Below are 26,413 nucleotides of genomic sequence, written 5' to 3'. Positions count from 1 at the left end.
CAGCAATGTCCACAATAGCCAAACTATGGAAGGAACCCAGATGTCCACCGACAGATGAATGGATAAAGAAGATGTGGTGTACACACGTACACACACACACACACACACACACACACAGAATATTACGCAGCTATCAAAAAAATGAAACCTTGCCATTTGCAATGACATGGATGGAACAAGAAGGTATTATGCTAAGCGAAATAAGTCAATCAGAGAAAGACAATTATCATATGATAAGAAACAAGGCAGAGGATTACAGGGGAAGAGGAAAAAATGAAACAAGAAGAAACCAGAGAGGGAGACAGACCGTAAGAGACTGTTAATCTTAGGAAACAAACTGAGGGTTGCTGGAGGGGAGGGGGGTGGGGGATGGGGTGACTGGGTGATAGACACTGGGGAGGGTATATGTTGTGGTGAGTGCTGGGTGTTGTGTAAGACTGATGAATCACAGACTTGTACCCCTGAAACAAACAATACATTATATGTTAATTAAAAAATAATTAAAAAAATAAATTGAATTAATGAGTAAAAAAAATTAAATAAAAAATAAAAGAGGCAATTTGGGCCACTTTACTGGAGTATATTTGTGCATGATGCATACCTGTTGTTTCTCTCACTGAATTTGTCAAAGCCAGAGTAGATAATACCAATGAGCATCACTGCATGGAAAGAACACTGGGGGATGATCTCTCTCCTATAGTGACCTGTTTGGGAAGTCTACTGCAGGAGATGACTCATTCTGTTCTTATATTCCAGAGGGTTGAATTACACAGAAAAGTAGGGGAAACAGAAGAGGGAATGAACAGTATACTATCTTACTTAATTCTCACAAAACTGTATAAGATACGGTAAGGAAAATAACCTCTATAGTAGGAAGGTAAGAATCAGAAAAATGAGGATACTAGTCACAAAGGATACAGAGTTAAAAATCTGGATGTATTCTTTTGATTCTGAAGTGCAGGTTTAGTTTACAATTGTCACTTACATCAAAGTATCTATACTCCAGGTCTATTGTATGGATTATGTGAAATAATTTTGTTCTTTAAAGTACTACTACAGGTTAGTTTGAAAAACAAACCATTTAGGAAAAAGCATTACTAGTTTTAAGAAACTCATTTTCATATAAGCTTTTAGAATTAGGATATAAGCATTTTATTAAATATATATATATCAATTTTGCTGCTCATGTTATCATGAGCAACATGATATTTATGCACTCCAAATTATCATATAACAATTATTTCTCCGTATTTCTTGAAGCTCGGAAAATGAATTTATTTTTTATTTCCTGGTTTTAATAATTAAGAAACGTAACAAAAGGGGATGGTTATGGTCTAATTAAATCCTTGAGTGTCAGAGGCTTTACCAAGCTCACACATAAGTGTAATAAAATTTTGGGTGCACATTATTTTTTACATTAAGTACATCAGTATTTTGTATCTCAAATCAGCATAAAGAAAACTTTTTGGAGTACTGTACAATACAGATTTTTGAAAACTTATGCAGCATGATGGCAGTCAATCTAGAAGATGTTATAAACTATAGAGACATCCTTACTTGTTACAGAAAACAAATTGTTCTCTTTGCAAAAAGAAACACAGCATATTTACATATATTTAATTTTAAGAGGTGACCTATACAGGATGTTATGATTATTTAGGAAATCCAAAATAATATGTAAATCAACTTGTCAAAATACTGTACCTTCCTCTCCTTGAACAGGTTCTTCTAAAAGCAACTCTGTCATACATTCCCAGTCTTTCAACAGTTCTTGAGAGCTCTCCCACAAACTGTCCACCAAGTAGGCTGCATGTTCATGTAACTAAAAATAACAAATCAATTATGACTGAAGAATATTTATGAAAGAAACCACTAATATTTCAATTTAATAAGCCATTTTCTTCATAATTGAAATGGCTTGGTCACAACATTTCCAGGAGCCACTTAAAAAACAATAAATATATTTGTATGCCATTGTAAATAATGGAGATGCAATATGTAGACTTAATAAAAAATTTATTTTATTTTTTTGCAGTCGTAAGGTTAAGGATCTCCCAGTCCAATGACATCATTTATAGATAAGGAAACTGAGAGTATAACTAGTTAACGGAATTCATGAAATTACAAATTGGATCAAGGTCACTTTTCATTATTCTTGTTTTTTCCTATAACTAGTTGTTTTTTTTTTAAATGGAAATCAATTCCTTTATCCTAGAATTCCTTTGAAAATTTGGTACCAATATTACTTACTTTACATCTCTGTCATCTTGGTCAAGGTCAAAATGTTAAGTTACTCTATTTCTTCTCTTTTGTATTCTCATCTCCATTTAAATTCACTGCATTCCCTATCCCACCCCACCCTACCCCTCACTTTTTTGCTGCTCATTACTCTTGACAATTTTCTTTGGAACCCGTGCTCCCACATAACACTCTCATGTTCCTCATCAAACACTTCACACCAAACTCTCTCTCTACCACTCATTAGTCATTGCACCAGGAAGAATATTATTCAAAAAGCTCTTTGGAGAAGGTAAGTAGAGATGGTGGCACTGTTCTAGTTTCTGCTACTACAACTAACTTCTCCACCCTTATATAAAAGTTCTTCCACCTTTGAGGCTCATGACATCAGGATAAACTAGTTTCTGTATCAGTGTTATTCAAACTATATATTTCAACCCATTCTTAATTGTTATTTTAATGCATTGAGACCAAAGTTAAAAGAAAAAAAAACAGAAAAGAGTATATAGCACATAGAAAGTTAAGTACTACTTCATACAACTCTTACTTCAGTTATATGCGCTTTTAACTTGTGAGAGAAAATGCTTTGTGCATCGTGAATAGTGGCCCAAAATGTATGCAAGTCTCCTTTCTAGACCTACTGGTTGTTTATTTATAGATTGGCATTATTTGGTAAGTAAGTTGGTTTTCTTCCTCACTCCTAACTCTATCATTAATTCTTCCATGTGCATTTTGATGATCTATTTAAAGCTCTGCTTCATCATTTGCACTCCTTAATTATTCTATACTTCATTTCCACTGCATTTCAAATCTTACACTGTAGCCTTTCAAATGCCTCAGGAAAACCACACACACACACACATATACACACACACAGAGAGTTTTCCAATGATTTTCTCCAGAGTAGATAATATCGATTAGCATCTCTACTTAGAAAGAACACAGGCAAAGGTTTATAGCAAGGTACATTCAAACTTTCCATATTTACATATCCTAGGACACTAACTACTCCTAGGTCTTCACTAACATCATTCTAACAATGACAGCTACCCATGGTGTACAACCTGGTTTCAAAAATGAAAACTAGCAGCAGAAAACAGAAAAACAAATAGTTTCAAAGTTGCAGCTATTAAAACCTATACTGGAATGGAATTATTATTCAATGGGTATAGAGTTTCAGTTTGGGAAGGTTTTTAAAAGTTCTAGAGATGGATGGCATTGACAGTTGCATGGCCATGTGATTGTATTTGATGGCAATGAACTATATACTTCAAAATAGTTAAAGTAACAGATTTTGTCATGTCTATTTCATCACAATTAAACAAACCCCTATGTTAAATGTTAAATAAACTTGCTTTTATGCCTGACTCTGTGTACATGTAAAGTATGTCTGTAAAATAGGTATAGAAAGGTTCACAATTATATTTCTGGTGGATTAGACCTTCTATACATATAAAATATCCCCTCCCCATTTCTCTTAATATTTTTGGTCCTCAATTCTGTCTTATATGATATTGCCTCCTCAACTTTCTGTAAGCATTTGTTAATTATACGTAGCCTTTAACCAGGTTGTACACCATGTTTACTTTCTGTGTATAAACTTCCTGTGTTTTTTTTTTTTAAAGATTTTATTTTATTTATGTGACAGAGAGACAGCCAGCGAGAGAGGGAACACAGCAGGGGAGAGGGAGAGGAAGAAGCAGGCTCCCAGCGGAGGAGCCCGATGTGGGACTCGATCCCGGAACGCCGGGATCACGCCCTGAGCCAAAGGCAGACGCTTAACGACTGCGCTACCCAGGCGCCCCTAAACTTCCTGTGTTTTGACTGATGTATTTTATAAACATTTTTCAACTGTTTATTTCACCTTAAATGACAATCTGCCTTTTATAAAGCATGTTAACCCATTTATCCATTTATTGGGGTAACTGATATTGGAAATATTCCTGGATTCTGATTCTTTATGATCTACTTTTTCTTGTCTTGTCTGTGTTTTCTTCAGTTTATTTTCTAACTTATATCTTTCTATCACTCAGGTCCCTAACACATTTATTTACATCATTTAATTTTATACTGCACTCCTACATCTTAATAATTTTTAGGTATTTGCCTTAAGCTTCACAGCCACAGTACTAGGCTTAGTTTTAAGTTTTTTCAGGTTTATTTGCTCGCCCATGTTACTTATATTCCTTATTTTCCTTTTATTGTATCCATTTTTTATTTTGCTAGAAAACATCCTCAAATAAAACATTTTTTAAAAGATTTTATTTATTTATTTGACAGAGATAGAGAAAGCCAGCGAGAGAGGGAACACAAGCAGGGGGACTGGGAGAGGAAGAAGCAGGCTCATAGTGGAGAAGCCTGATGTGGGGCTTGATCCCTTAACGCCGGGATCACGCCCTGAGCCGAAGGCAGACGCTTAACCGCTGTGCCACCCAGGTGCCCCTCAAATAAAACATTTTAACTGTGTGTCCTTTGACTAGTTCTTCCTCTCTATTCTCTGTTCTCTTTTCAGAACTCCTACTAGATAATAAAACTTAATCTGTATTTCCTGTCTTTTACTTTCCGTCTCACACTACTTAATGTACTACCTTCTGGAAAAATCCCTTTGTTTAATCTATAGCCAATCCTTGGTTATGTCCACTCAGGCCATTTAATGATCTGCTTCACTCCTAAATTTTGGAAATCATGCTTCTAATTTCTATGAACGCCCCTCCTCTTTCATAATAGCTTCTTCTTACATCCAGGGGAATTAATAAAAATTTTTCATTAATGTTGGGTTTTGTATTTCAAGTTTCAGTGATTCTTGGTTGCTAGTTCATATAATGTTAATATTCTAGGCTCAAGAATACTGGTAGCAAGAATCCCTTTCTTAAGTCTGATTGCAACATCCTGGGTTCTTTGGTTGTGCACGAAGTGGAAAGAGGGAATCTATAATCAGGCAGGCTTTTCCTCTAACATGTAGGTATGCAATGCCTTTTGAATGCCAAAGTTCCCCGTCCCTCCTAGTGGCCATAAATTGTCTAGGGCACTCATCAACTCCTTTGTTTCTTAGACCAAAGTCCACATCCCAAATACGTTTCTAAGTGGAAGAATAAGCTCAGCTAAAGGCTGCCACTTAATTACTACTTATAACTTAATCCTTTTACCAGTCTGTGCTGCTCAGATCTTTGGTTTATTTCAGATTTCTACCAGAAAATCTCAAAAATTTCCCCACTATTTTTTGCCTTGAATAGGACTATGGGTTATTTAACTCTAATGGAATTAATCATTTACTTTATAGCTTCCACAAATTCCTCACAGTTCTCTTTCATCTCGACTTATTCAGCATGAGGTTTTTAGGTGAATGAATTGTTGGCACAATTCAAGGCTTTAAAGTAGTATAATTCCATGATCACTGGCATTTTTAAAGATGACTTCTCTGCCTTGAACCACGGCATATTAAAATTTAGCTCAGGCATGCTGTCATTGTTCCAGAAATTTTTTTGTATGTGATAGCCAATATTTTCAATGTAGATGCTAACTTCTTTGACAATTTCCTCATCTTTTTGATTAGTTAAGGTGGTGGCTTGGTAGAATCCATTCTGTTAACACCAATAACCAGTTTTTTCAAACTCAATGTGTATACCAGAAGGACATGATAATGTGTTGGACCATTTTCTGATTATGAGTTTCAAATTCACCAGTATGAGCAATAACAATCATTATAACATGGTCAGTCAGAAATCAGCTTGACTAATGTTTATGATATAGTCTTTCTATCTTGGGGCATATGTGATGACCACATAACTTGCTAGTCTCAAATCTCTATAAGAATACCATGTAAATCCATATTTGAGGAAAAAAAATTCTAATATGCCCAGTAAGGGTAAAAGGTTATAATCGTTTTTCAGACACTTTATACCAACGACCTTCTATTGGTAGTGAAAGATAAAGCTATAGAAAGGAAAGCCCTGAAAAGGACCTGGAACCCTAAAAGTGAAACAAAAATAAATTTTCTAAGAACAGTTTTTGGTATCATAATTTTATAACAACAGCATGAAAATCAGGTATCTGCAAGCATTCTTCAGGAATTAGATGAAAAAAAAAAGGTAACTCAATAGATAAAGAGTCACTGTAAGCAAAATAGATAATTAAAATTACATTTAAATTTCTTTACAAATTATATAAAACATATAGATTAAAATTACATATAAAATTGTATTTATTATCTAGGTGGATTTTACTCTGCTATATCTAAGTGCAATTTATTTTATAGGGTCTCCCCTAAACTGGTATATAAGGCAAATTAAGCTCATTTTCCTGGTAACTTTAATTACAATTTTCTGGGTACATTCTGAATCATCTTTAACTGGCTTCAAAGTTACTCATAATATTTTACCTGTTTTCTCTGCCTGCTGACTTCTCTGTTGAGCACATACATACACTAACGGAGCTGACTGTATAATGGAACCTTACTTTGATTCTTTTTATGAAAAATCATTTACAATGCAGCAAATAATCACCTCAAGTTACTAAGCTTAAATTTCTAAATACTCTTATACTGGGTTTTATTCTCTGCTGAAATAGAGCCAGTCATTGGTGAATCTTGAAGAACATATAAAAACAAATGAGAATAAAAAGTTATCATTCATGTACTATCATTCATGAGCAATTATGGGGGGATTTCTTGGATATGTCAATAATACGTCTATTATCTTCCATCTTATATGACTGTCATAATTAACTTCATCATTTCATATGCCTAGAAGGAGGGTGACCATATTTCTACATCATCAGCAATGTTTGGGGTTATACTTATTGCTTTGGAATAATTTTAATAGTATCATTTATCACTCTGAAAAGCATCAGTTTGTACGTTAAGTTCTATGGTCACATTAGCTATAGGGAAATCTGGACTCCCCACATCAAGTACCATTTAGATGTCACACATCTAAAATGCACAAGGTATTTTAGCACTGGAATCAATGACTGCTATAAAGGTTGTGATGGCTTTAAAATGTCACTTTTTGGTACAAAAAGAAAAGAAAATTAACTGGTTTAGATATATCTCTTAATTGCCATTATTTCACATGTAATTCATATATAAAAGAGGGAAACTACTCTACTGACTATAAACCTCTTTTACTTCAGTATTTTAGAATTCTATTACTAAAATGTTACTCTTAAAATCCAGTAAAACAAAGAAAGATGATTATCATTTCAATTAATCCCATTGATAGGTAATTCATCCGTAAACTGGACCTGTTCTATATTATGACCTGTAAGGTCTCTTGCAATTCAACTTTTTATGAGTCTATTACTAAAATATTAGTAATTAACATGTGCTGTAGTAAAATAAAAAGGAATTCAGAGTAAAACACAATCAGAATCCCACCATAAGAATATGGCTTTAATAAGCATTCAGCTCCCAGTGCAGACTAGTTGTAGAGGATAAGAAAGGAGATTGTAACAGAGAATGTTTCTTGTGAAACACAGGACACTATAAAGAGCAATATTATCATGAATCAACTAAAACATTTTAAATACGCTTTGCATATGCTTCTGTAGCTGACAAGAATGCCATAGAGGAGAACTGGGAAATACATTTTAATGTTCTTATAACACTTTAGAACACAGCAGCAAACACAAGAATATAGAAATACCACCTGAAAATTGAGTGGTAATACACATTACAAATTACTGCTTTCATTAAAAGATGAAATTGTGTAAAACTAAGTATTTATGGTTTTTTAATATATCAAAAAGAAAAGTCTTTGGGCTTTCAGAGATCCAAAAAAAATTTTCCTTCAGTGAAGAATCAAGTTCAATTAGTCTAGATCATCATATTCCTTAAGCTCTTCAACAAATAGTTTAAGTAGTATTTGTACGTCTCATCTCCATCAATTTTTGAAACTATTGTTGCTATTTAAGTTACATTTTCATATAGGACTTGACTTTGCATAATACTTTTAATCCTGTTCCTTTAAAACTGGGCTAAAGGTATAACTTGAAATGGTCTATCACAAGTGTGAGATTTACTGAGTATTTAGTGTTTTATCGTAAACCTCACAACATTTTGTATCTTACTCCATAATATATCCACGCTTGCTTTTTAAGAAAATAATGTTTTAAACCCTCAAAACATAAAGTGTGGTTGGTCCCTGAGCCAGAGACAAAAATATCATAAACACGCATCTAGGAACATTTAGAAATGCAGCACATCTGACCACACCCTACACCTACTGAATTAGAACTGGCATGTTATTTAACAAGATCCCCATGTAATCTGTATACGTATTTAAAACACTGTTTCTAAACACATCCTTTACTCAAATGCAACTCCCCAGACGGTTCTGTTTCTGACTTTATTCATTCTCTGTTCTTTCCAATTTGCTTAAAAAAATATTAGTAACTCTTCTGCCATGCTTTGTCCTACACCTCTACTCATTCTACTGACACAGTTCCTAATTCTCTGATCTCAATTTCCATATAGGCTGCCTGTTTGTCTACTTCTCATTACTACAGAGTTTCTCCAGGACTTTCAAATTTGAGCACTCAGAATCTTTTGAAGTTTCTCACCTTCCTGGACATTCCAACACAAACCAAAAATCTTTTTCTAGGTAAAATTCAGGGTCCAAGATCTCTAGATTTTGTCAGGGAAAACAAAAGTTCACTTGTGCAAGCAGATTCTGATAGATACTGTATTATGAATGTTAATTACAAAATTATTTAAGTGATAACTGACATCAAAATGTCACATGGAAATACTGCTAATGGAGATTGTATATCTACTAATTAAAATATTTAAATTCATATTTTATTTCTCCTTAAAAAATGTAATTTTCAAACAAGTTAGAACTAATGGTTTTAACACCTTGACAACTTTCACAAGGTCTTTATATAATTTAAAAGCTACAGACAAAAATTCAAGGAAAAAAAAGCAACAACAAACAATTATGTAGTACTATGATACCATAAAGTTTAAAAACTGCTAGCCTACATTCACTCAGTGTTGACCCACAACTGCATATATACTCCCAACAAAAGGCAGAACACAGATTCAATAATCAGACAATCCATGCAAGCAATTTTGTTAAGAAACAGACTTATTTTCATAGGATTGAAAAATCCCAATTAATTACCATGAATTAAATGATTTTATTTAAAATGTAATCTAAATCAAAAAAATAAAATAAAGAGTTATGTTAAAATTTACCTCACTTTCAAGAAAGAAAAGAACCAGCATCCTAATGAGGTTCCCATTTGGACTGTTCCTTCCTCTCCTCTTTGCTAATGCTTCTTCTGCTTGTGGGTCATGTCTGCTAAATAGCCTAGAAATAAGTAACAAAACCACAGCATTATGAATTTGCATGGATATGAATTTTAGTCTTTTCTTTCACTGTAAAAATTATTTTAGTGTTTAAAAAAACAATATCAGATATCAGGTTATTGTTTTATTTCAAACCATGTAACTGATGTTTTTATAGGTTAAAAAATAGTTAGATCTAAACAATTTTGTACAATTCAATCATAACACACAATGTAAAAGGAAGCTTTTTGACTAATCAATGTTCAAATATTTACGAAAAATATTAACTTTTTATCCTATATGATACTAGAATATATAATCTTAAATAGAGTTCTATCTTCTTAAATATTAATTTCAGTCAAGTAATTAAAGACTTTAACCATATGTTCTATCAACAATTAAAGAAATTGGGGCACCTGGGTGGCTCAGTCAGTTAAGCATCTGCTTTTGGCTCAGGTCATGATCCTGGAGTCCAGGGATCAAGCCCCATGTTGGGCATCCTGCTCAGCAGGGAGTCTGCTTCTCCCTCTCCCTCTGCCCCACCCCCCCACTCTCTCAAATAAATAGAATCTTTTAAAAAATTATAAAAATTAACACTTTTAATGATTACTTCTATCATTTTCAGCTGGTTATCTAAAAACAGTACTCATTAACCAGTACAGAATAAAATGATATAAACATTAAATTTTTAAAAATCACTTAGTGACAAAACTTCTAAAATATGACAAAGACATGACTTGAAAATTTTAATCTGCTTAGAAGATTTATTCTAAAAAATTTTAAGGTGCCTTATTCCCAGGTATTGCTCTAGGTAAATGGGATATAACAGTAAACAAAGACAAAATACCTATTCTCATTGAGCTCTCACTCTAATGGACAGAAATAAATAGATAAATATATACTATCTCAGGTGTTGTAAGGAAAAACAAATAAGTAGGAATAGGGATATAGTGTGTGCTGGTTTAGATATGGAAATTACAGTAGGCCCTTCAGAAGAGAGGCTAAATAACTGAATAAAGAAGGAATAATTTCATGTGACATAAAAATAAGTCAATCTCAAGCAAAAAATGAATACAGAGAAGTTGAGTATTTTGGGGGCAGGGGAAACTATATGGTAAGGGGAGAAGATTAGAGCATTATTTTGAAGCAACATCAGCTATCAGCTGGTTTAAGAGAAAATTTTGTTTACTTGGATGGCTTTCAGAGGAAGGAACAAATGGGAAAAAACAAGAGTCCTTTATAACTGAAGTGTACAAAACTGGATAATCACATTTACTGTATATAAATGTAAGATATGGAGGCATCGACCTAATTTTTCTAAAACTAAATTGTAGATTTTTGATGACTACTAAAATACTCATTTCATATGTTTACTATTTTATAGATGTGTGGTTAAGCTTGTGTACAGCTTGTAAATTAGACTACAAAACAGACTAAGTGTGTATGTGCACAGTTGCATGTTTTCCTTTTAAACTTAATCACAGACGTAGTGAAGACAAGGGCCATATGCACCCCAATGTTCATAGCAGCATTGTCCACAATAGCTAAATCGTGGAAGGAGCCGAGATGCCCTTCAACAGATGACTGGATTAAGAAGATGTGGTCCATATATACAATGGAATATTACTCGGCCATCAGAAAGAACGATTACCCAACATTTGCAGCAACATGGACGGGACTGGAGGAGATTATGCTAAGTGAAATAAGTCAAGCAGAGAAAGACAATTATCATATAGTTTCACTCATTTATGGAACAGAAGAAATAGCAGGAAGATCGGTAGGAGAAGGAAGGGGAGAATGAAGGGGGGTAAACAGAAGGGGGAATGAACCATGAGAGACTGTGGACTCTGGGAAACAAACTTAGGGCTTCAGAGGGGAGGGGGGGAAGGAGGTGGGAGGATTGGGATAGGCCGGTGATGGGTATTAAGGAGGGCACATATTGCATCGTGTTATACACAAATAATGAATCATGGAATATTACATCAAAAACTAAGGCTATACTGTATGGTGACTAATATAACATAATAAAAAATTATTACAAAAAATAAATAAACTTAATCATAGAACTCCTGAGGCTACTCTAAAGCTTACTTGTTAAGATTTGAAAAGATCACAATATTAAATGATGGGAGAACGCTCAAAGACATCATTAGGAATCAAAAGTTCTCCAACTGTGAGTATCTCCAGGGCAAGGGCATAAAACAAGCTTATGGAGTGAACTTTCCATTTGAATAGAAATTGGCTTCATTTTCACAAAGAAATAACAAAGGCTTATATTTGTGGATTTTTATGTAAAATATTCCAATTTCAAACTTTTTAGCAAGTATTTCAGACTTAGAAAAATACAATGCAGATAAAATAAGATATACCCAAGGGTCTTTCTGATCCAAGTGCTGCCAGTTTATGGCCTCTATTCTGTAAAGAACCACCCCCTGTAATCTACTTTTTCATTGAAACTGTAAAATCAATAAATTCTAAAAACACAAAGCTTTTTGAAAAGTAGAGAATAGGGACTAACCAGAATGTAACAGTCCTGGAAAAGGAAGAGAAGTTAAGACTACAATACACCCTTGATATTTGTGACAGTCAACACCTCAAGATAAATATGGAAATAACACTATTCTATTAGCCATAGATGTTGGAGTCAGTGGCAAATTCAATATATTACTTTAAAAGTCATGCCTGAAAATCTTGACTTTCTTCCTTACTTTTATTACCAGCATGCACTAGTAGCCAGCTTCCTTCTTAAAGAAAGATTTTTCACATGGGAACAACTTTTCCCACTCTGAGAGGTACCACCAAGTAAAGCCAGTTGCTGCAGCACTGAGATGCTGAATGGAGGGCCAGGCCATTATCAAAGTTAATCACCCATGCACAACAGTTGCCCAATGCAATGATTTATATCTGTGCTTAGCATAATCACAAATGACTACATGTCGTAGAATTCTGGGTTCACCTGCCAACAATCAAAGTCACTAAGTTAAATCCATAAACAAAAAAACAAAAATAAGGTAAAACACAGCCCCCCCAGATATGTTTAAACTTTAAGAATGAATTTACTAATACATTATAGACCATACAAAAGACCAACATCAAAACGTATTTCATAAGAACACTTAATTATATTCATAAACTCTCATTAGCTCTATGCTTTGTTAAAAAAAAAAAAAGATGAGGTTTTGCTTTTTAATTAAACTACGACTGTATACATAGCTTTCAGAATCACTATAGATTACTGATTAAAATAATCCTCACCCCCACAGAAAGAATTAAAAAAAGAAAAAAACCATGAAAGGTTGGGAGGCATTCTGAAAGTGATTTTAGGTTACAAATGTTGAGAAGGTAAGATGAGAACTAAGAATTTTAAAAGGGAAAAAACACTGGTGAAATGAAATACAAATTATCTGCGGAAGCTTTTATAAACTTCATGTACTTCCCCAGTCTCCACTAACATCCTAGCTGAGAACCATCCTTTTAGATTTCAGGAAAAAGGAATATGTCACAAGGGACATCATTTTCAGAGATCTGATTCGTGATGTGCACATAGGCTAAAAGGATATTACAGCCCCCAGAACCTGAAGTGGCCACTTCCAACAGTTTTTACTCACTATTACTGTCTTCTACTAACTCTGAAACAACAACAAAACAAAATACAAAAGTAGAATCTGGTTTCAAAGGTAATTAACTCACTTTTTGTGAAGGAATTCTCCAGCTGCCACAGCAACAGGGCGATGTGCTGAGTACACCAAGTGGTAAACATTTTCACAGTCTTCATTAGAAAGAGCCTCTTCACTTCCACTGAAAAATTCACAAAGCAACATCTGAGCCAAAATAAATGTTTACTTTCAGTTCTATCTTTATTTAAATTTTGTAAAGTTCATTATAAAAGCTCAAGCCATATTGATTTTATTTTCATCTCTTTTTATTCTTATTTTGAAAGTAACATTTCTCTAATTATAAAAGATACCTAATCATTATACAAAATTCAGAAAATACAGATAAAAAAAAGAAAATAAAACGTCCACATCTCTTCCCACACAAAGGATGCCCATGGTACCCTGGGATTATATATATAGCCCAAATCAGCTCAATTTCTTTCAAGGTGCATAACATTTTTTGATAGGCACTGGGAATATATCTGTTTCACAGTTAAATTATTATAGTATGTAATTCTTCTTTACAGAATTGTCTATTTAACTTATTAATTAATTAATTAAATTTTAAGTAAGCTCTATGCCCAATGTGGGGCTTAAACTCACAACCCCAGATCAAGAGTCACACATTCCACCGAGCCAGCCATGAGCCCCAGAGAAATGTCTATTTTAAAAATTATATTTTATCACCATACTTAAAATACCATTTAGTCTTTTTTCTATATAAAGTAGATTCAGAGGTCACAACCATTCCTTTACTAACACAAATTTCCTATCTTTCCACTCATGTATTCTTAAAGTTTGAGTCATTTCTTACTTTGCCAGAATGTGTTTTTTTTTTCTCAAAAAAGGAATATCTATTTTCTATTAACATGCTTAAAAATGTCTGATATGATTAGAGATTAACAATGACTAGATAAAGTATAGAATTCTTGGGCTGTACGGGGCTTGACAAGATGTAGGGGTGGGTATAAGTTCATTCCTCAGAATTCAATCCTAGAGATGCCTCAGAAGAGGAAGTTGAGGGATCTCTCAAAGAAACATAAAATGAGAGTAACCTATGCAGCAAAAGAAGGTATAGTTGCATCACAGTATAAGGGACTATAGCTCTGAATGAAAAAGAGCTGGCTATCAAGGATGGGACACAGGTTAGAGCACTTTTTTAAAGTACATTCCCCCCCCCCAACAATGGCTGTTGTAATTCTACTGTGAAGCAAAAACAGTATCCAAATATAGTGTGAGAGGGTATCAACAGGGTTGTGCTGGAACCAAGAAGCAATGAGAAATTAACAACAGGTGTAGGCAGATTGGCTAGCCCATGACCCACACTGTCCCTGTATTTCCCTTCCATATCCTTAAGGTCATGAAATTACCACTGAAGGAGACAGGTTTTTTTCCCAAAAGATTTTATTTATTTGAGAGAGAGAGCAAGTGAGAGAGAGCCAGAGCACAGGGAGTGGTGGAGGGAGACAGAGATGCAGACTCCCCACCGAACAGGGAGCCCAATGCAGGGCTTGATCCCAGGACCCTGGGATCATGACCTGAGCTGAAGGCAAACACTTAAGTGACTGAGCCACCCAGGCACCCCTGAAGGAGACAGTTTCAAGACTGCTGAGGAAGAGTTACAAATTACAACCACAGGCTTTCTGTCCTGAAGCAGAAGTGTTTTTGTCCATGCCCAACTCATACCCCTAAATTATGAAGAGGGGCACAAAGCTAAGGCCTACGTTTTACTCCTTCATCCAATTATACATCATCAGCTAAATTAGCTAATACCCTCAGGAGACAGTTAAACTCATAGGAAGCAAAATTTAACAAGATATCTCATGAATCCAAACTTGTAAGTGAAAAGAAAATAATCTATGCCAAAAGAAGGAAAATTAACAGACAGAAACAGAATTTAAAGGAGATATAACAGGGTGTTACATGTGACTTTACCTGTTGTTCTGACAGAGATCCCGTAAGCCAAGAGAAATAAAGCCAGATCATTTCATGCAAATACTGTAAAAGACTGGAAACCTGATTTTGTGATCCTTAGCTCATTACTCACCAAAATAATATATAAATTAGGGGATTGAGCAATACAATGGATGGAGAATCTGTTTCAAGAGAAAATGTCAGAGTACTGTATAACTCTGAAACCTCCCCAAGCCAAACTGGAGCACAAAGTTTCGGGGAATCACTATAAAAACTTTATAAACATCCCTTACAACGGTGAGGAGGTTTAGGAAATGGTATCAGGTACAGAGCTTAAAAAAGTATAAATGTGAAAAGCTGACTAGAGCAACCCATGGTAGTAAATCAAGAAGAAAAGGGGTATTGTGGACATTGCTGCTATGCCCTTCAACAGATGAATGGATAAAGATGATGTGGTACATATATACAATGGAATATTACTCAGCCATCAGAAAAGAACACCTACCATTTGCATCAACATGGATGGAACTTCAGGGGATTATGCTAAGTAAAATAAGTCAAGCATAGAAAGACAATTATCATAAGGCTTCACTCATATGTGGAACATAAGGAATAGCATGGAAGACCAGAAGGGAAGGGAGAGAAAACCGAGTGGGAAGAAATCACAGAGGGAGACAAACCACGAGAGACTCTGGACTCCGGGAAACAAACTGAGGGTTACAGTAGGGAGGGGGTGGGGGGATGGGGTAACCGGGCGCTGGGTATTAAGGAGGGCACGTGTTGTGATGAGTGCTAGGTGTTATGTGTAACTAACGAATTGCTGAACATTACATCAAAAACTAATTATGTACTATATGGTGGCTTACTGAACATAACTGAAAAGAAAAGAACAGAAAAGGGGTAGAAGGGGACCATCCATAAACAGGCTGTGTTTCCTGTAGACCAGATATGGAATACTGAAAGGGAGCCAATCTGAATAGTTTTAAAAGACTGCCCAATGAGACTACCTATAGGGCAAGCAACTCCAACAGAGAAACGTGAAGGTCAGGGGCTGACACTCAAAGTAAATAGCCAGAGGAGGCACTGTCTACTCTGGGAAACTAAAGTCACAAATACCTATAGAGCAGGGAGAGATCTCTGAGGAATCCACCTAATGAATCAGGTATCTGACACAACTGAAGGACCATAACTGTACCTCCTAAACAAGACATGCTCTACCTGTATCTCTTCCAATGAAAATGTAGAAAGGAACCTTAAAAGACTTTTGAAACCAGTCAAACCATTTTCTAAATTGTTATGAAAGTAGGATTTTTTAGCCAACAAGGTCTCAGATGATTTGAAAACGCCCTTTAAGGAAATAAATTAGCAGTAGAAATAATCTTGGAGAAGACTATGAGATAGTTACTTTCCCCTAGAAATAAAGGAAGAAGAAATATCAAAGGAAAGTTTACTCCCCTCTAAATAAGTATTAAAATGAAATAAACAAGGACACACATGTATAGCATTAATGCAGATCTTAAACTCCAGACAATTCCAACAAAACAGGTGGGTAAGTGGAGTGTCAAGTATTTTTTTTGTTTGTTTGAGGGAAAGATCCTGGTAAGTTTGTGAAATTTACAAGGAAAGAGTAAGTAGGGGGCCAAATACTTTAAAACAGACTTGAAAAGGAAAACACTTCAAAGCTATATAATTTAAACAAATTCAAAGTAACAAATGTAAATACAGAACGTAATTAGAGAGGTTTTTTTTGTTGTTGTTGTTGTTTTATTTTAAGATTTATTTATTTGGGGGAGAAAGAGTGCGAGCGCATGAGCGGGAGGGGCAGTGGGAGACAAAATCTCAAGCTGAGTCTGTGCTGAGGGCAAAGCCCAATGCGGGGCTCAATCTCACAACCCCCTGAGATAATGACTTGAGACAAAACCAAGAGGTAGAGGCTTAACCAACTATGCTACCCAGGCGCCCCTAGATAGTTATTTTTAAACATATTTAGAAAACTTAGAAATTGACCAAACCATTCAGAACACATTCTCAGACAATACAATAAAATAAAAAATGACACCTTAAAAAAAATGATTTGGAAAGAATAGAAACATACTACTGAATAATGCAGAATTAAACCAGTAATTATAAATGTAATCAAAATATTTATCATTGAATGTCTTTGAAAATACTTAAGAAGAAAAGGGGTATCTGGGAAATAAACTGAGGGCTTCAGAGGAGAGGGGGGTGGGGGAATGGGATAGGCTGGTGATAGGTATTAAAGAGGGCACGTATTGCATGGTGCACTGGGTGTTATACGCAAGTAATGAATCATGGAACTTTACATCAAAAACTAGGGATGTATTGTATGGTGACTAACATAATAAAAAAAATATTATTAAAAAAAAACCTATCTCAGAAATCACAGCAACAAAGAACTTTAAATACCTTCCTAGAACAAGAATAAAAGGATCCAATGAGGACATACAAATGACTAACAGACACATGAAAAAATGTTCAAAATCATTAGCCATCAGGGAAATTCAAATCAAAACCACACTAAGATACTACCTTACGCCAGTTAGAATGGCAAAAATCAACAAGACAGGAAACAGCAATTGCTGGAGAGGATGTGGAGAAAGGGGATCCCTCCTACATTGTTGGTGCGAATGCACATTGGTGCAGCCACTCTGGAAAACAGTGTGGAGGTCCCTTAGAAAGTTAAAAATTGAGCTACCCTATGACCCAGCCATTGCACTACTGGGTATTTACCCCAAAGATACAGACGTAGTGAAGAGAAGGGCCATATGCACCCCAATGTTCATAGCAGCATTGTCCACAATAGCTAAATCGTGGAAGGAGCCGAGATGCCCTTCAACAGATGACTGGATTAAGAAGTTGTGGTCCATATATACAATGGAATATTACTCAGCCATCAGAAAGAATGAGTTCTCAACATTTGCTGCAACATGGACGGCACTGGAGGAGATAATGCTAAGTGAAATAAGTCAAGCAGAGAAAGACAATTACCATATGATTTCTCTCATCTATGGAACATAAGAACTAGGAAGATCGGTAGGGGAAGAAAGGGATAAAGAAAGGGGGATAATCAGAAGGGGGAATGAAGCATGAGAGACTATGGACTCTGAGAAACAAACTGAGGGCTTCAGAGGGGAGGGGGGTGGGGGAATGGGATAGGCCGGTGATGGGTAGTAAGGAGGGCACGTATTGCATGGTGCACTGGGTGTTATACGCAACTAATGAATCATCGAACCTTGCATCAGAAACCAGGGATGTACTGTATGATGACTAACATAATGTAATAAAAAAACATTAAAAAAATAAATAAATAAAAGGATCCACTCTCAGTGGTAAATTCATAGTGCTAAAAGTCCTGCCTGATGCAGGAGAGAATAAACCAGAATAAAGCAATAAAGAGAATAAAGCAAAAATGTTAAGGTTAAAAAACGAGACAAAACTGAAATTGTTTGCCAGTGATGTATAATAATCTACATAGTAAATCCAAGAGAATCAACAAACCATCAGAATACATAAGACTTCTAATAGGTTGCACATATAAGACTAACATAAAAATTAAACATTTCTATGTCCCAGCAATAATCAAGTAGAAAATACCTTTAACACTAAATACTAATCATACAACAAAACCATAAAGTACTTAAGAATTAACCCAAAACATGAAATAATTAAACCTTCTGTAGAATATCTAATGAGATATGAATAGAGAAATGCATCAGTTAGATGCATAAATGACATATAATTATAAAGAGCTGAATTCTCTCCTAAACCTGTCATAAAATCCAATGTGTTAGAGAGCCCTGTTCCTCAACCATAGACCCCAACAGTTAAAACCAGAAACAGACAAGACAGCTTAACTCTAATCAACCATGCTCTAACCGAAACCCATTGTGCTGATTTATCACAGTTTCTTGAGGCACTGATGAAGGTGTTTTGCAATGACTGGAACATCCTGTGCAGCCAGACCAAAAAAGCTCTGGTAGCAACAGAATGCCTGGAAGACTACACCCCACACATTCCCTTCCCTGCCCATGACGGTGGGCTAAACACATACTGACTCTCACTAGTGACTGCGCGCTCTCTGCCTGCTCTCTTGCACGTACCACCCCCACCCCCTGGACCTCTCTCTATAGAATGCTAGGTTTCCACGTGCTGGTGAGGTTGGTTGTTAAGACCTGAGCCTGCCATGTCCCCCTGCTCCCTTTCTCTTTTCCAAACTTTCACCTCTTGAGTTATTGGCCTCTCCTGGGATGAGTTTACCTGAGTTTGTTCGTCAATAGTGTTGGCAAGTCTAGCCAGGAGCTATGCTTTCGATTTGTCCAGACCCTTCATTATTCGATGGGAAGGAGTAGTGTGGCTATAGCAGCACGCGAAGGTTTACCCATTTGTCTCCTGAGTTAGCGGTTATAACAGATGGTTGGGTAACAAATGTAGTCCTAATACTTAAAATCCCAGCCAAAGTTTTTGAGGAATTAGAAGACACACTTAAAAAAAAAGTTCATATAGAAGAAAAATAATCCACAAGTAGCTAGTGGATTTTAAAAAGAAAGGCAAAGGAGGAGGAATCAACCAAAAAGAGGAGGGCTTATTTATAACACATACTGTATTATAAAACTACAATGATAAAGAGTAGGTACTAGAGCAGAAAGGGGTAAAAAAGATCAAAACAATAGCCTGACCTAGATGGTATTTGGTATGTGATAGATACAGTATAACAAATTGGGAGGAGGATTTGTAATGACTTTGCTAAGACCTACATTCTCTCACAAACATTCTTCCCAGCTTTAAGTCAAAGCTTTATAGATAATTAGTGCTATTTAAAAATTTCTATCATATGAATGACACAATTTAAATGCCTTATGTCCTTTCTCATAGTTTCTACCATTCCAAAGGAGCCTATCTGAAAAACCTATACCTTTTGAGGTCTTCTCTCTCTCTTTAAATAAAAAGGTATGTTACTTTGCTGATATTTTCTCTGGACTGCATAAGAGAACTTTTACATGGAACAAACCAGTCAAAATAAAAAACAAAAAGAGAGAAAAACAAAACATTTTGTTTCAAACCTAACCTTAAACTGTAAAAGTAGAACCTAAAGTGCTAAGATATACATTAGTGTTATATTGGGAAATACATCAATAATGCCGGGGAAAAGACATTAAAATACCAAGATTAAATCATTGGAAAAAAAAAAATTTTTTTTTTTTTTAAGTAGGCTCACACCCAGCATGGAGCCCAGTGCAGGGCTTGAACTCACAACACTGAGATCAAGACCTGAGCTGACATCAAGATCTGGACACCTAACTGACTGAGCCACCCAGGTGCTCCCAATATTAAATTATTAACAAATACTATACTTACTGAAGTATCAGAGTAACCAACCGAATAGCTTCAACAGCAACATCATATTCCTTATCAAGTGTCATTGATACAATGCGATCCTGAAAAAAAAAATTAAAAATCAAGCCAAACATGAGCAGAAAATAAAATGGGACAAACCTAAAGCAATATCTTTGGGGAGTACATGCAAGACTAATAGTAGATTAAATGGAAAGCTTTACTCTTAAACCCATATTATCATAATCCATACAAAGGAGGTATTAGTATAAATGTTCATAATCTAAAATCTTTCTCATCAATCAGCAGTCCCTAACACTAAGACAAATAAACCTTAACGTGCAAAATTAATATAACTATAAAAAGCTGTTTATAAAGAAAATGTTCTTTTAAGCAGGAGAGCCTTCTGTTGAAGGCAGTAAGTAAGAACTCATGTTGGTAATATCTTTTGTAAAGCAGAAATTCATTCATCTATTTAATACAGGCTTATTTAAAGAACATGTAGTAAAGAATATGAACACTTGTTATGGTAATGTTATTTGTTAAACTAGCCATAACTAGCATTTTAAAAGTAAAAAAACAAAACAAACTAAGCATTCTTGATGCTTACCTTGAATCGGTTAGTGAATAACTCCAATTTGGGAAATAATTCTCTATTGGTATATAGACTCTGTAGAGCTTTCAAACATTTCAGTCTGACTTCTCCTTGCTTCAGAAATACAAATAAAAACACAACAGAAGCGGTCAATTCCATGCCACAAAAGTTGAAAAGATTTAAGCCTATGTGAAGACTAAAGTAATTTTCAGCTTATCCATTCAATTTACATCATATTCTGATTCAACACAGGGTGGAACCGAGCAATTGTACAGTGTTGTACTTCTGTTTAATTAAAAATGCACTGGAAACCCCTTAGTTACTTGAGAGTAAGCTACACCTTTTTCAAATATTTATCATCTCTGATTCAACACGGAGTGTTTCCGATGTCGTACTGTGACATTCTGAGAAAATTTTTAACCTATGATTTTAATTTGAGAAGGGTATGCTGATTTGCCCTTTATATAACTACTAAATAATCCTGTAGAAAAAACTAATTTCATATTATAGGGTCATCATTTATTCATTTGACAAATATTTTCTGGGTGCCTTTTACATTCCAGGAACAGGAGTTAAGAAAACAGGTAAAGGGAAAAATATTTAGAACAGAGGCAAACTGGTAGGAGTGAAATGTTCTGAGGCTGCTACATATTAGTGGAGTATCTTTAATAAAGTCATTAACTTGGAGTAGAAAATGTTGGTGGACAAAGTACATTCAGGATCATCTAGAAATTCAGCTAATTCTCTCAACATATTCAAAACACTGAAATTTCGATGTTTCAAAAAAAAAAAAAAAGGCAATGTGCTATAACAGAAGTCCAAGTTCTAGAATCAAACAAAACTAGATTTTATTTCCAATTCCAAAGCTTATTAGCAACAAGATGGTCAAGTATATTAATCAATCTGATACTCAGTTTCTCATTTATAAAATGGTGATAACCAACTTCATAAGGTTGTAGCAAGGATTTAAATGCAGATGTATGCTGGTCATGGTTTATTATTATTATTATTATTATTATTTTTTAGAGAGAGGGAGGAGGGGGCAGAGGGAAGCACAGAATTTTAAGCAGGCTCCATACCCAGCATGGAGCCTGGCGGGGAGGGGCTCAATCTCACAACCCTGAGATCATGACCTGATGAGCCGAAATCAAGAGTCCAACACTTCACTGAGCCAAACAGATGCCCCACTGGTGAAAGTTTAACAACCAGTTCTGAGGGGTGGGGCCCTGAATTGTTCCATTTGCATATTTCCGTGATGTAAATACTCCATCCACAATTCCGTGCTACCAATGAGATGTTACTGAACTCATATTTGCAAAGGGATGTGCATAATAACTCTCTTGCGACCCGATTCAGGTTATCTCTAGTACACCATTGAATGAGATGATGTTTGTTGGTAAAGTCACTAGCACATAGGAGGTACCTGGATACCTGCAGGAGATGCTCTTGATGCCCAACCCAGATCTCCATATTCTACTATACAAGGCTAATCTTCCTGCTTGCTGCTCTCTTGACTGCTAATGGTTCACACCTGCACCTTTCTCTGAGCACCGACCATGGTTGAAAAGAATCACCTGGCACAGAGATTCTTGGGAGGTTATGCTCCACACTACCCTCCTGTCTATACCCTTTCCCTCCCTCCAGGGTGAGGTCCACAGCCAGTGGAGAATGATACAGCATAAAACAGCCTAACCTCCTTGTTTCAGGGCAGGACATCCTCTAAGATAACCCTCTAATATGAAGTTAGTAATTGAATATATGCTACAGAGTGCTGCAGAAATGGGCCAATTTCGACCAGCAAGAACTAGGAAAATATGCTGGTGGTTGCTGAGGGTGTGGAAAGAGAAAACAGGATATGGGCGAGTTCTTAGATATAGGGCATTGTCCTTTGAAACAGGATGTAAGGCTCTGTAAGGGCCTTTGAAAATGGCCTAACATCTTGCTGGATATCTCTAGGAAAAAGCAATGGTGCATATTAAATGAAACAGAGATGCCAAAATCACTGTGGCAGACTATGAAAGAAGGAATTTAGAGATACAGAAAAGCATGCTAGAAAGGGTCTATTATAAAGCTCAGAAGACCTACCAGTTGAATATGTTCCTCATGAGGGCTCAGAGAATACTGTTTACCAAGGCAATAAAGAAAATACTGGTGATGGGGGCACAGACATTACTGGGAAGATCCATAGTAACTGTGTTCTTTATCTAGGGCTGACAAAAGACACTCAAAATTCAGCTTCTGACAGCAATGGAGATAAGCGCACAGAATAGCAGAGACAATGTAGAATCTCATAACTATTAGCTGCTGCGGGGCGCAGGCATAATAATTTTAATGGGCAGCAAAGTCAAAGGGCAGTCCACAGAGATCTATGGAAATGGCTCACAGGACATGGTCTTCCAGGAAGTAAGAGGGCGGAAAGCCAACAAAAGTATTATGTGGTACATATATTCACAAAAAATCAACAATGGATAAGCAAAAGACTAAGGACAGCTGTCCCAACATAAAATCATAACCCCAGATCAAAGATAGCAAGAAAATAGTTTCCTCACTTTTCTCCAATTATAGATTTGAAAACAAGGCCGTCAAAGATGAAATAACTTCATCTATCCAAGTTCACACAACCAATTATAGGTAGAAGAAAGACATTAAGTGAATTTTATCTTTACTTTGTCCAGTGAAGCTTCCCAATCAACTACCTCTCCTCCCAAGTCTTGGTTCTTTATAACATGCCCTGCCTACACTACAGGAACTTAACAATTAAATAAGATGGCACCCATTATAGTACTTCAGAAAACTGTAAAATAACTTAGATGAAAACTCCAGTTGCCTTTTTGGTAACTGCTCTATTCTGGGGCTCAACTATACTCTGCAAGTTATTTCTATTATACTATCTAAAAGCTTTGTTTTTCCATTACACAAAACCTGATTGAAATGTGAATACTGCTTAACACAGTGCCTAACACATACCTGCTCCTCAATTTTTTTAATAATATTTTTTATTATGTTAGTCACCATACAATACATCCCTAGTTTTTGATGTAAAGTTCCATGATTCATTACTTGCATATAACACCCAGTGCACCATGCAACACGTGCCCTCCTTAATACCCATCACCAGCCTATCCATTCCCCCACCCCCCTCCCCTCTGAAGCCCTCAGTTTGTCCTCAATAATTTTTTTAAAGATTTTTAGTTATTTATTTGGGGGCCCTTGGGTATTAGTGCCCCAATGATAATAATTTTAGCTCCCCACAGGGGTATGATTAAAACAGTGGCTTTGGGTAGTTTTGAGGAGGGTGCAGTTACTCACGATAGTAAGTCCACATGTGCTTGTGGATGGGGTCCTTTGGACCATTTTGGATGCTAATGATTATGGTTCCCACCACTGAGTACATAAATAGGTATTCACATTTGGCTGTGTGCAGTCCTGAACACCACCACCACGTCAAGTGGTAGGCACCAAAACAAGGACAGACTCAAGCATAATGGACAAGGTACATTCCTTGCCAACTCCATGCCCAAACCATGGCATACTGTTCAACAAAAATACTGAAAAAGACATTATTCTGTTAATTCAAGACTTAAGATAAGCAGAGGTCTGATAACCACCCTGTCATAATTTATCAGCCCAGTCTGGCCAGTCAGGAACGCCTCTGGAGCTTGGAGGCTGACAGATTATCACAGGTTAAACACAGAAGTTGCTGCTCTGGCCCCTGACACTATCACCATTACTGCAATGGTGGCAATCTATATGGAAAACTTATACACTGTTACTGATCTGGCTAATGACTTTTACTCGGTCCTTTTGCAGGTTGAGGATCAGGACCAATTTGCATTCACACAGAACAGCCTGCAATATACTTTTACTGTACTCCTGCAATGTGCCATTATTAAATGGGGCTTGATCGTCAATAAGCCTAAGCCCCCACTGACATTTTAGTCATCCATTACATTAACAACATCCTGACAGTAGGGCTAATTGAAAAACATGTGGCTATAGTGCTATACATAGTCACTAATGGAATGATTAGTGCCAATTTGACTATAAAACCATATAAGGTCCTGGGCCTGGCACAGCAGGTACAATTCCTAGGGGCAACGTGGGTAGGAAACCAAAGAAGTACCCCAGAGACAATCATACAAAAAATATAGGCCCTGGAGGCACACACTAATAAAAAGGAAGCCCAGAAGCTAGAGGGCCTCTCTGGATAGTTAAAATAGCATGTGTCCCACCAAGGTGCTTTCTTGGCTCCTTCCATTGAGATGACCCACAAAGTAGCCAATTTTAAATGAAGTCTTTTGCAGTAGCAGGCCTTAGAAGGTGTTCAACATGGGCCAGGCACACCTTTTTGGGACCTCTGAAACTTGCTAGTCTGATGGAACTGCAGGTTTCCACAACCCCCCTACATACTGATTGGTCTGTGGCAGCAGGAAATTGGCAATGGGGTACACTGGCCTCATGAACTCTGTATCTGCAAACCTCCAGAAGCTGTTAACCAATACAGCCCCCACCCTTTCTAAAGATTTATCTGAGGAGGGAGGGGCAGAGGGAGAGAATCTTCAAGCAGACTCCCCACTGAGCACAGAGTTCAACGTGGGGCTCAATCCCACAACCCATGAGATCATGATCTGAGCTGAAACCAAGAGTCAGATGCTTAACTGACTGAGCCACCCAGGAGCCCTGCAATATACCCCTTTCGAATGACATCTCCTTGCTTGCTACTGGGCACTAATAGAGATGGGGCATCTTACATCCAGAATGCCACATATGACACTGCAACCTGAACTGCCCATTTTCACTTGGGTGATTACAAAGCCTACCAATAAAATTAAAAAGGCTCAACAAAGTTCAATCATAAAATGGAAATGGTACATCCAATATCAGTCCTGGCCAGAATCCCAAGGGACTAGCAGGCTCCAGAAGCAAACAGCCAGCTTATCAGAAAGGCACAAACAACCCAGAGGGAATGCTTTGGCCCCTCCTAGGGCTACCTCGGGCACAAGATTAAAAAATGTGCTTGTTGACAGTAAACCATGGTTTACTGACCACTCTGTGAAACTAAAAGCAGATAGGGTCTGCTGGGTTGCAGCTGCCATCTGGCCAATGGATGGCCATCTTTTGACTGAAACAAGATGTTGACATTCTACCCAATGGGCCAAGATCTATGCTATGGTGATGGCTGTGCGGGTCACCCCTACCACCGTGCCTTGATCCATTTTCACCAACTCATGGGCTGTTACCGATGCTCAGGAGAATGGCAACTAAAGGACTGGACTATTAAGGGATGTCCCGTAGGTGGAAAAGAACTAAGGCAGCAGCTTGCTGTCTGGGATGAAAACATATATGTCACTCATGTGGATATTCGTGGCA

General features: G+C 36.4%; 1 protein-coding gene across 2 annotated transcripts in view; it reads right to left on the bottom strand.

Annotated features, from left to right (window-relative positions):
- The window catches only part of STAG1 (stromal antigen 1), a 467,337-nt gene that overhangs the window by 99,852 nt on the left and 341,072 nt on the right, over positions 1 to 26,413 (bottom strand). For both annotated transcript variants that reach the window (XM_040636781.1, XM_040636782.1), the window contains 5 exons: positions 21,059 to 21,157; positions 20,473 to 20,552; positions 13,217 to 13,324; positions 9,434 to 9,548; positions 1,705 to 1,822 (listed from right to left, as the gene is read on the bottom strand). In XM_040636781.1, coding sequence (XP_040492715.1) covers positions 1,705 to 1,822; positions 9,434 to 9,548; positions 13,217 to 13,324; positions 20,473 to 20,552; positions 21,059 to 21,157 — 520 coding nt within the window. The remainder of the gene's footprint in view (positions 1 to 1,704; positions 1,823 to 9,433; positions 9,549 to 13,216; positions 13,325 to 20,472; positions 20,553 to 21,058; positions 21,158 to 26,413) is intronic.

The sequence above is a fragment of the Ursus maritimus genome, unplaced genomic scaffold, assembly GCF_017311325.1.
Source record: "Ursus maritimus isolate PB19 unplaced genomic scaffold, ASM1731132v1 scaffold_20, whole genome shotgun sequence".
Taxonomy (NCBI): domain Eukaryota; kingdom Metazoa; phylum Chordata; class Mammalia; order Carnivora; family Ursidae; genus Ursus; species Ursus maritimus.
Note: the sequence above shows the minus strand (reverse complement) of the source record. Positions and strands in the feature narration are given on the sequence as shown.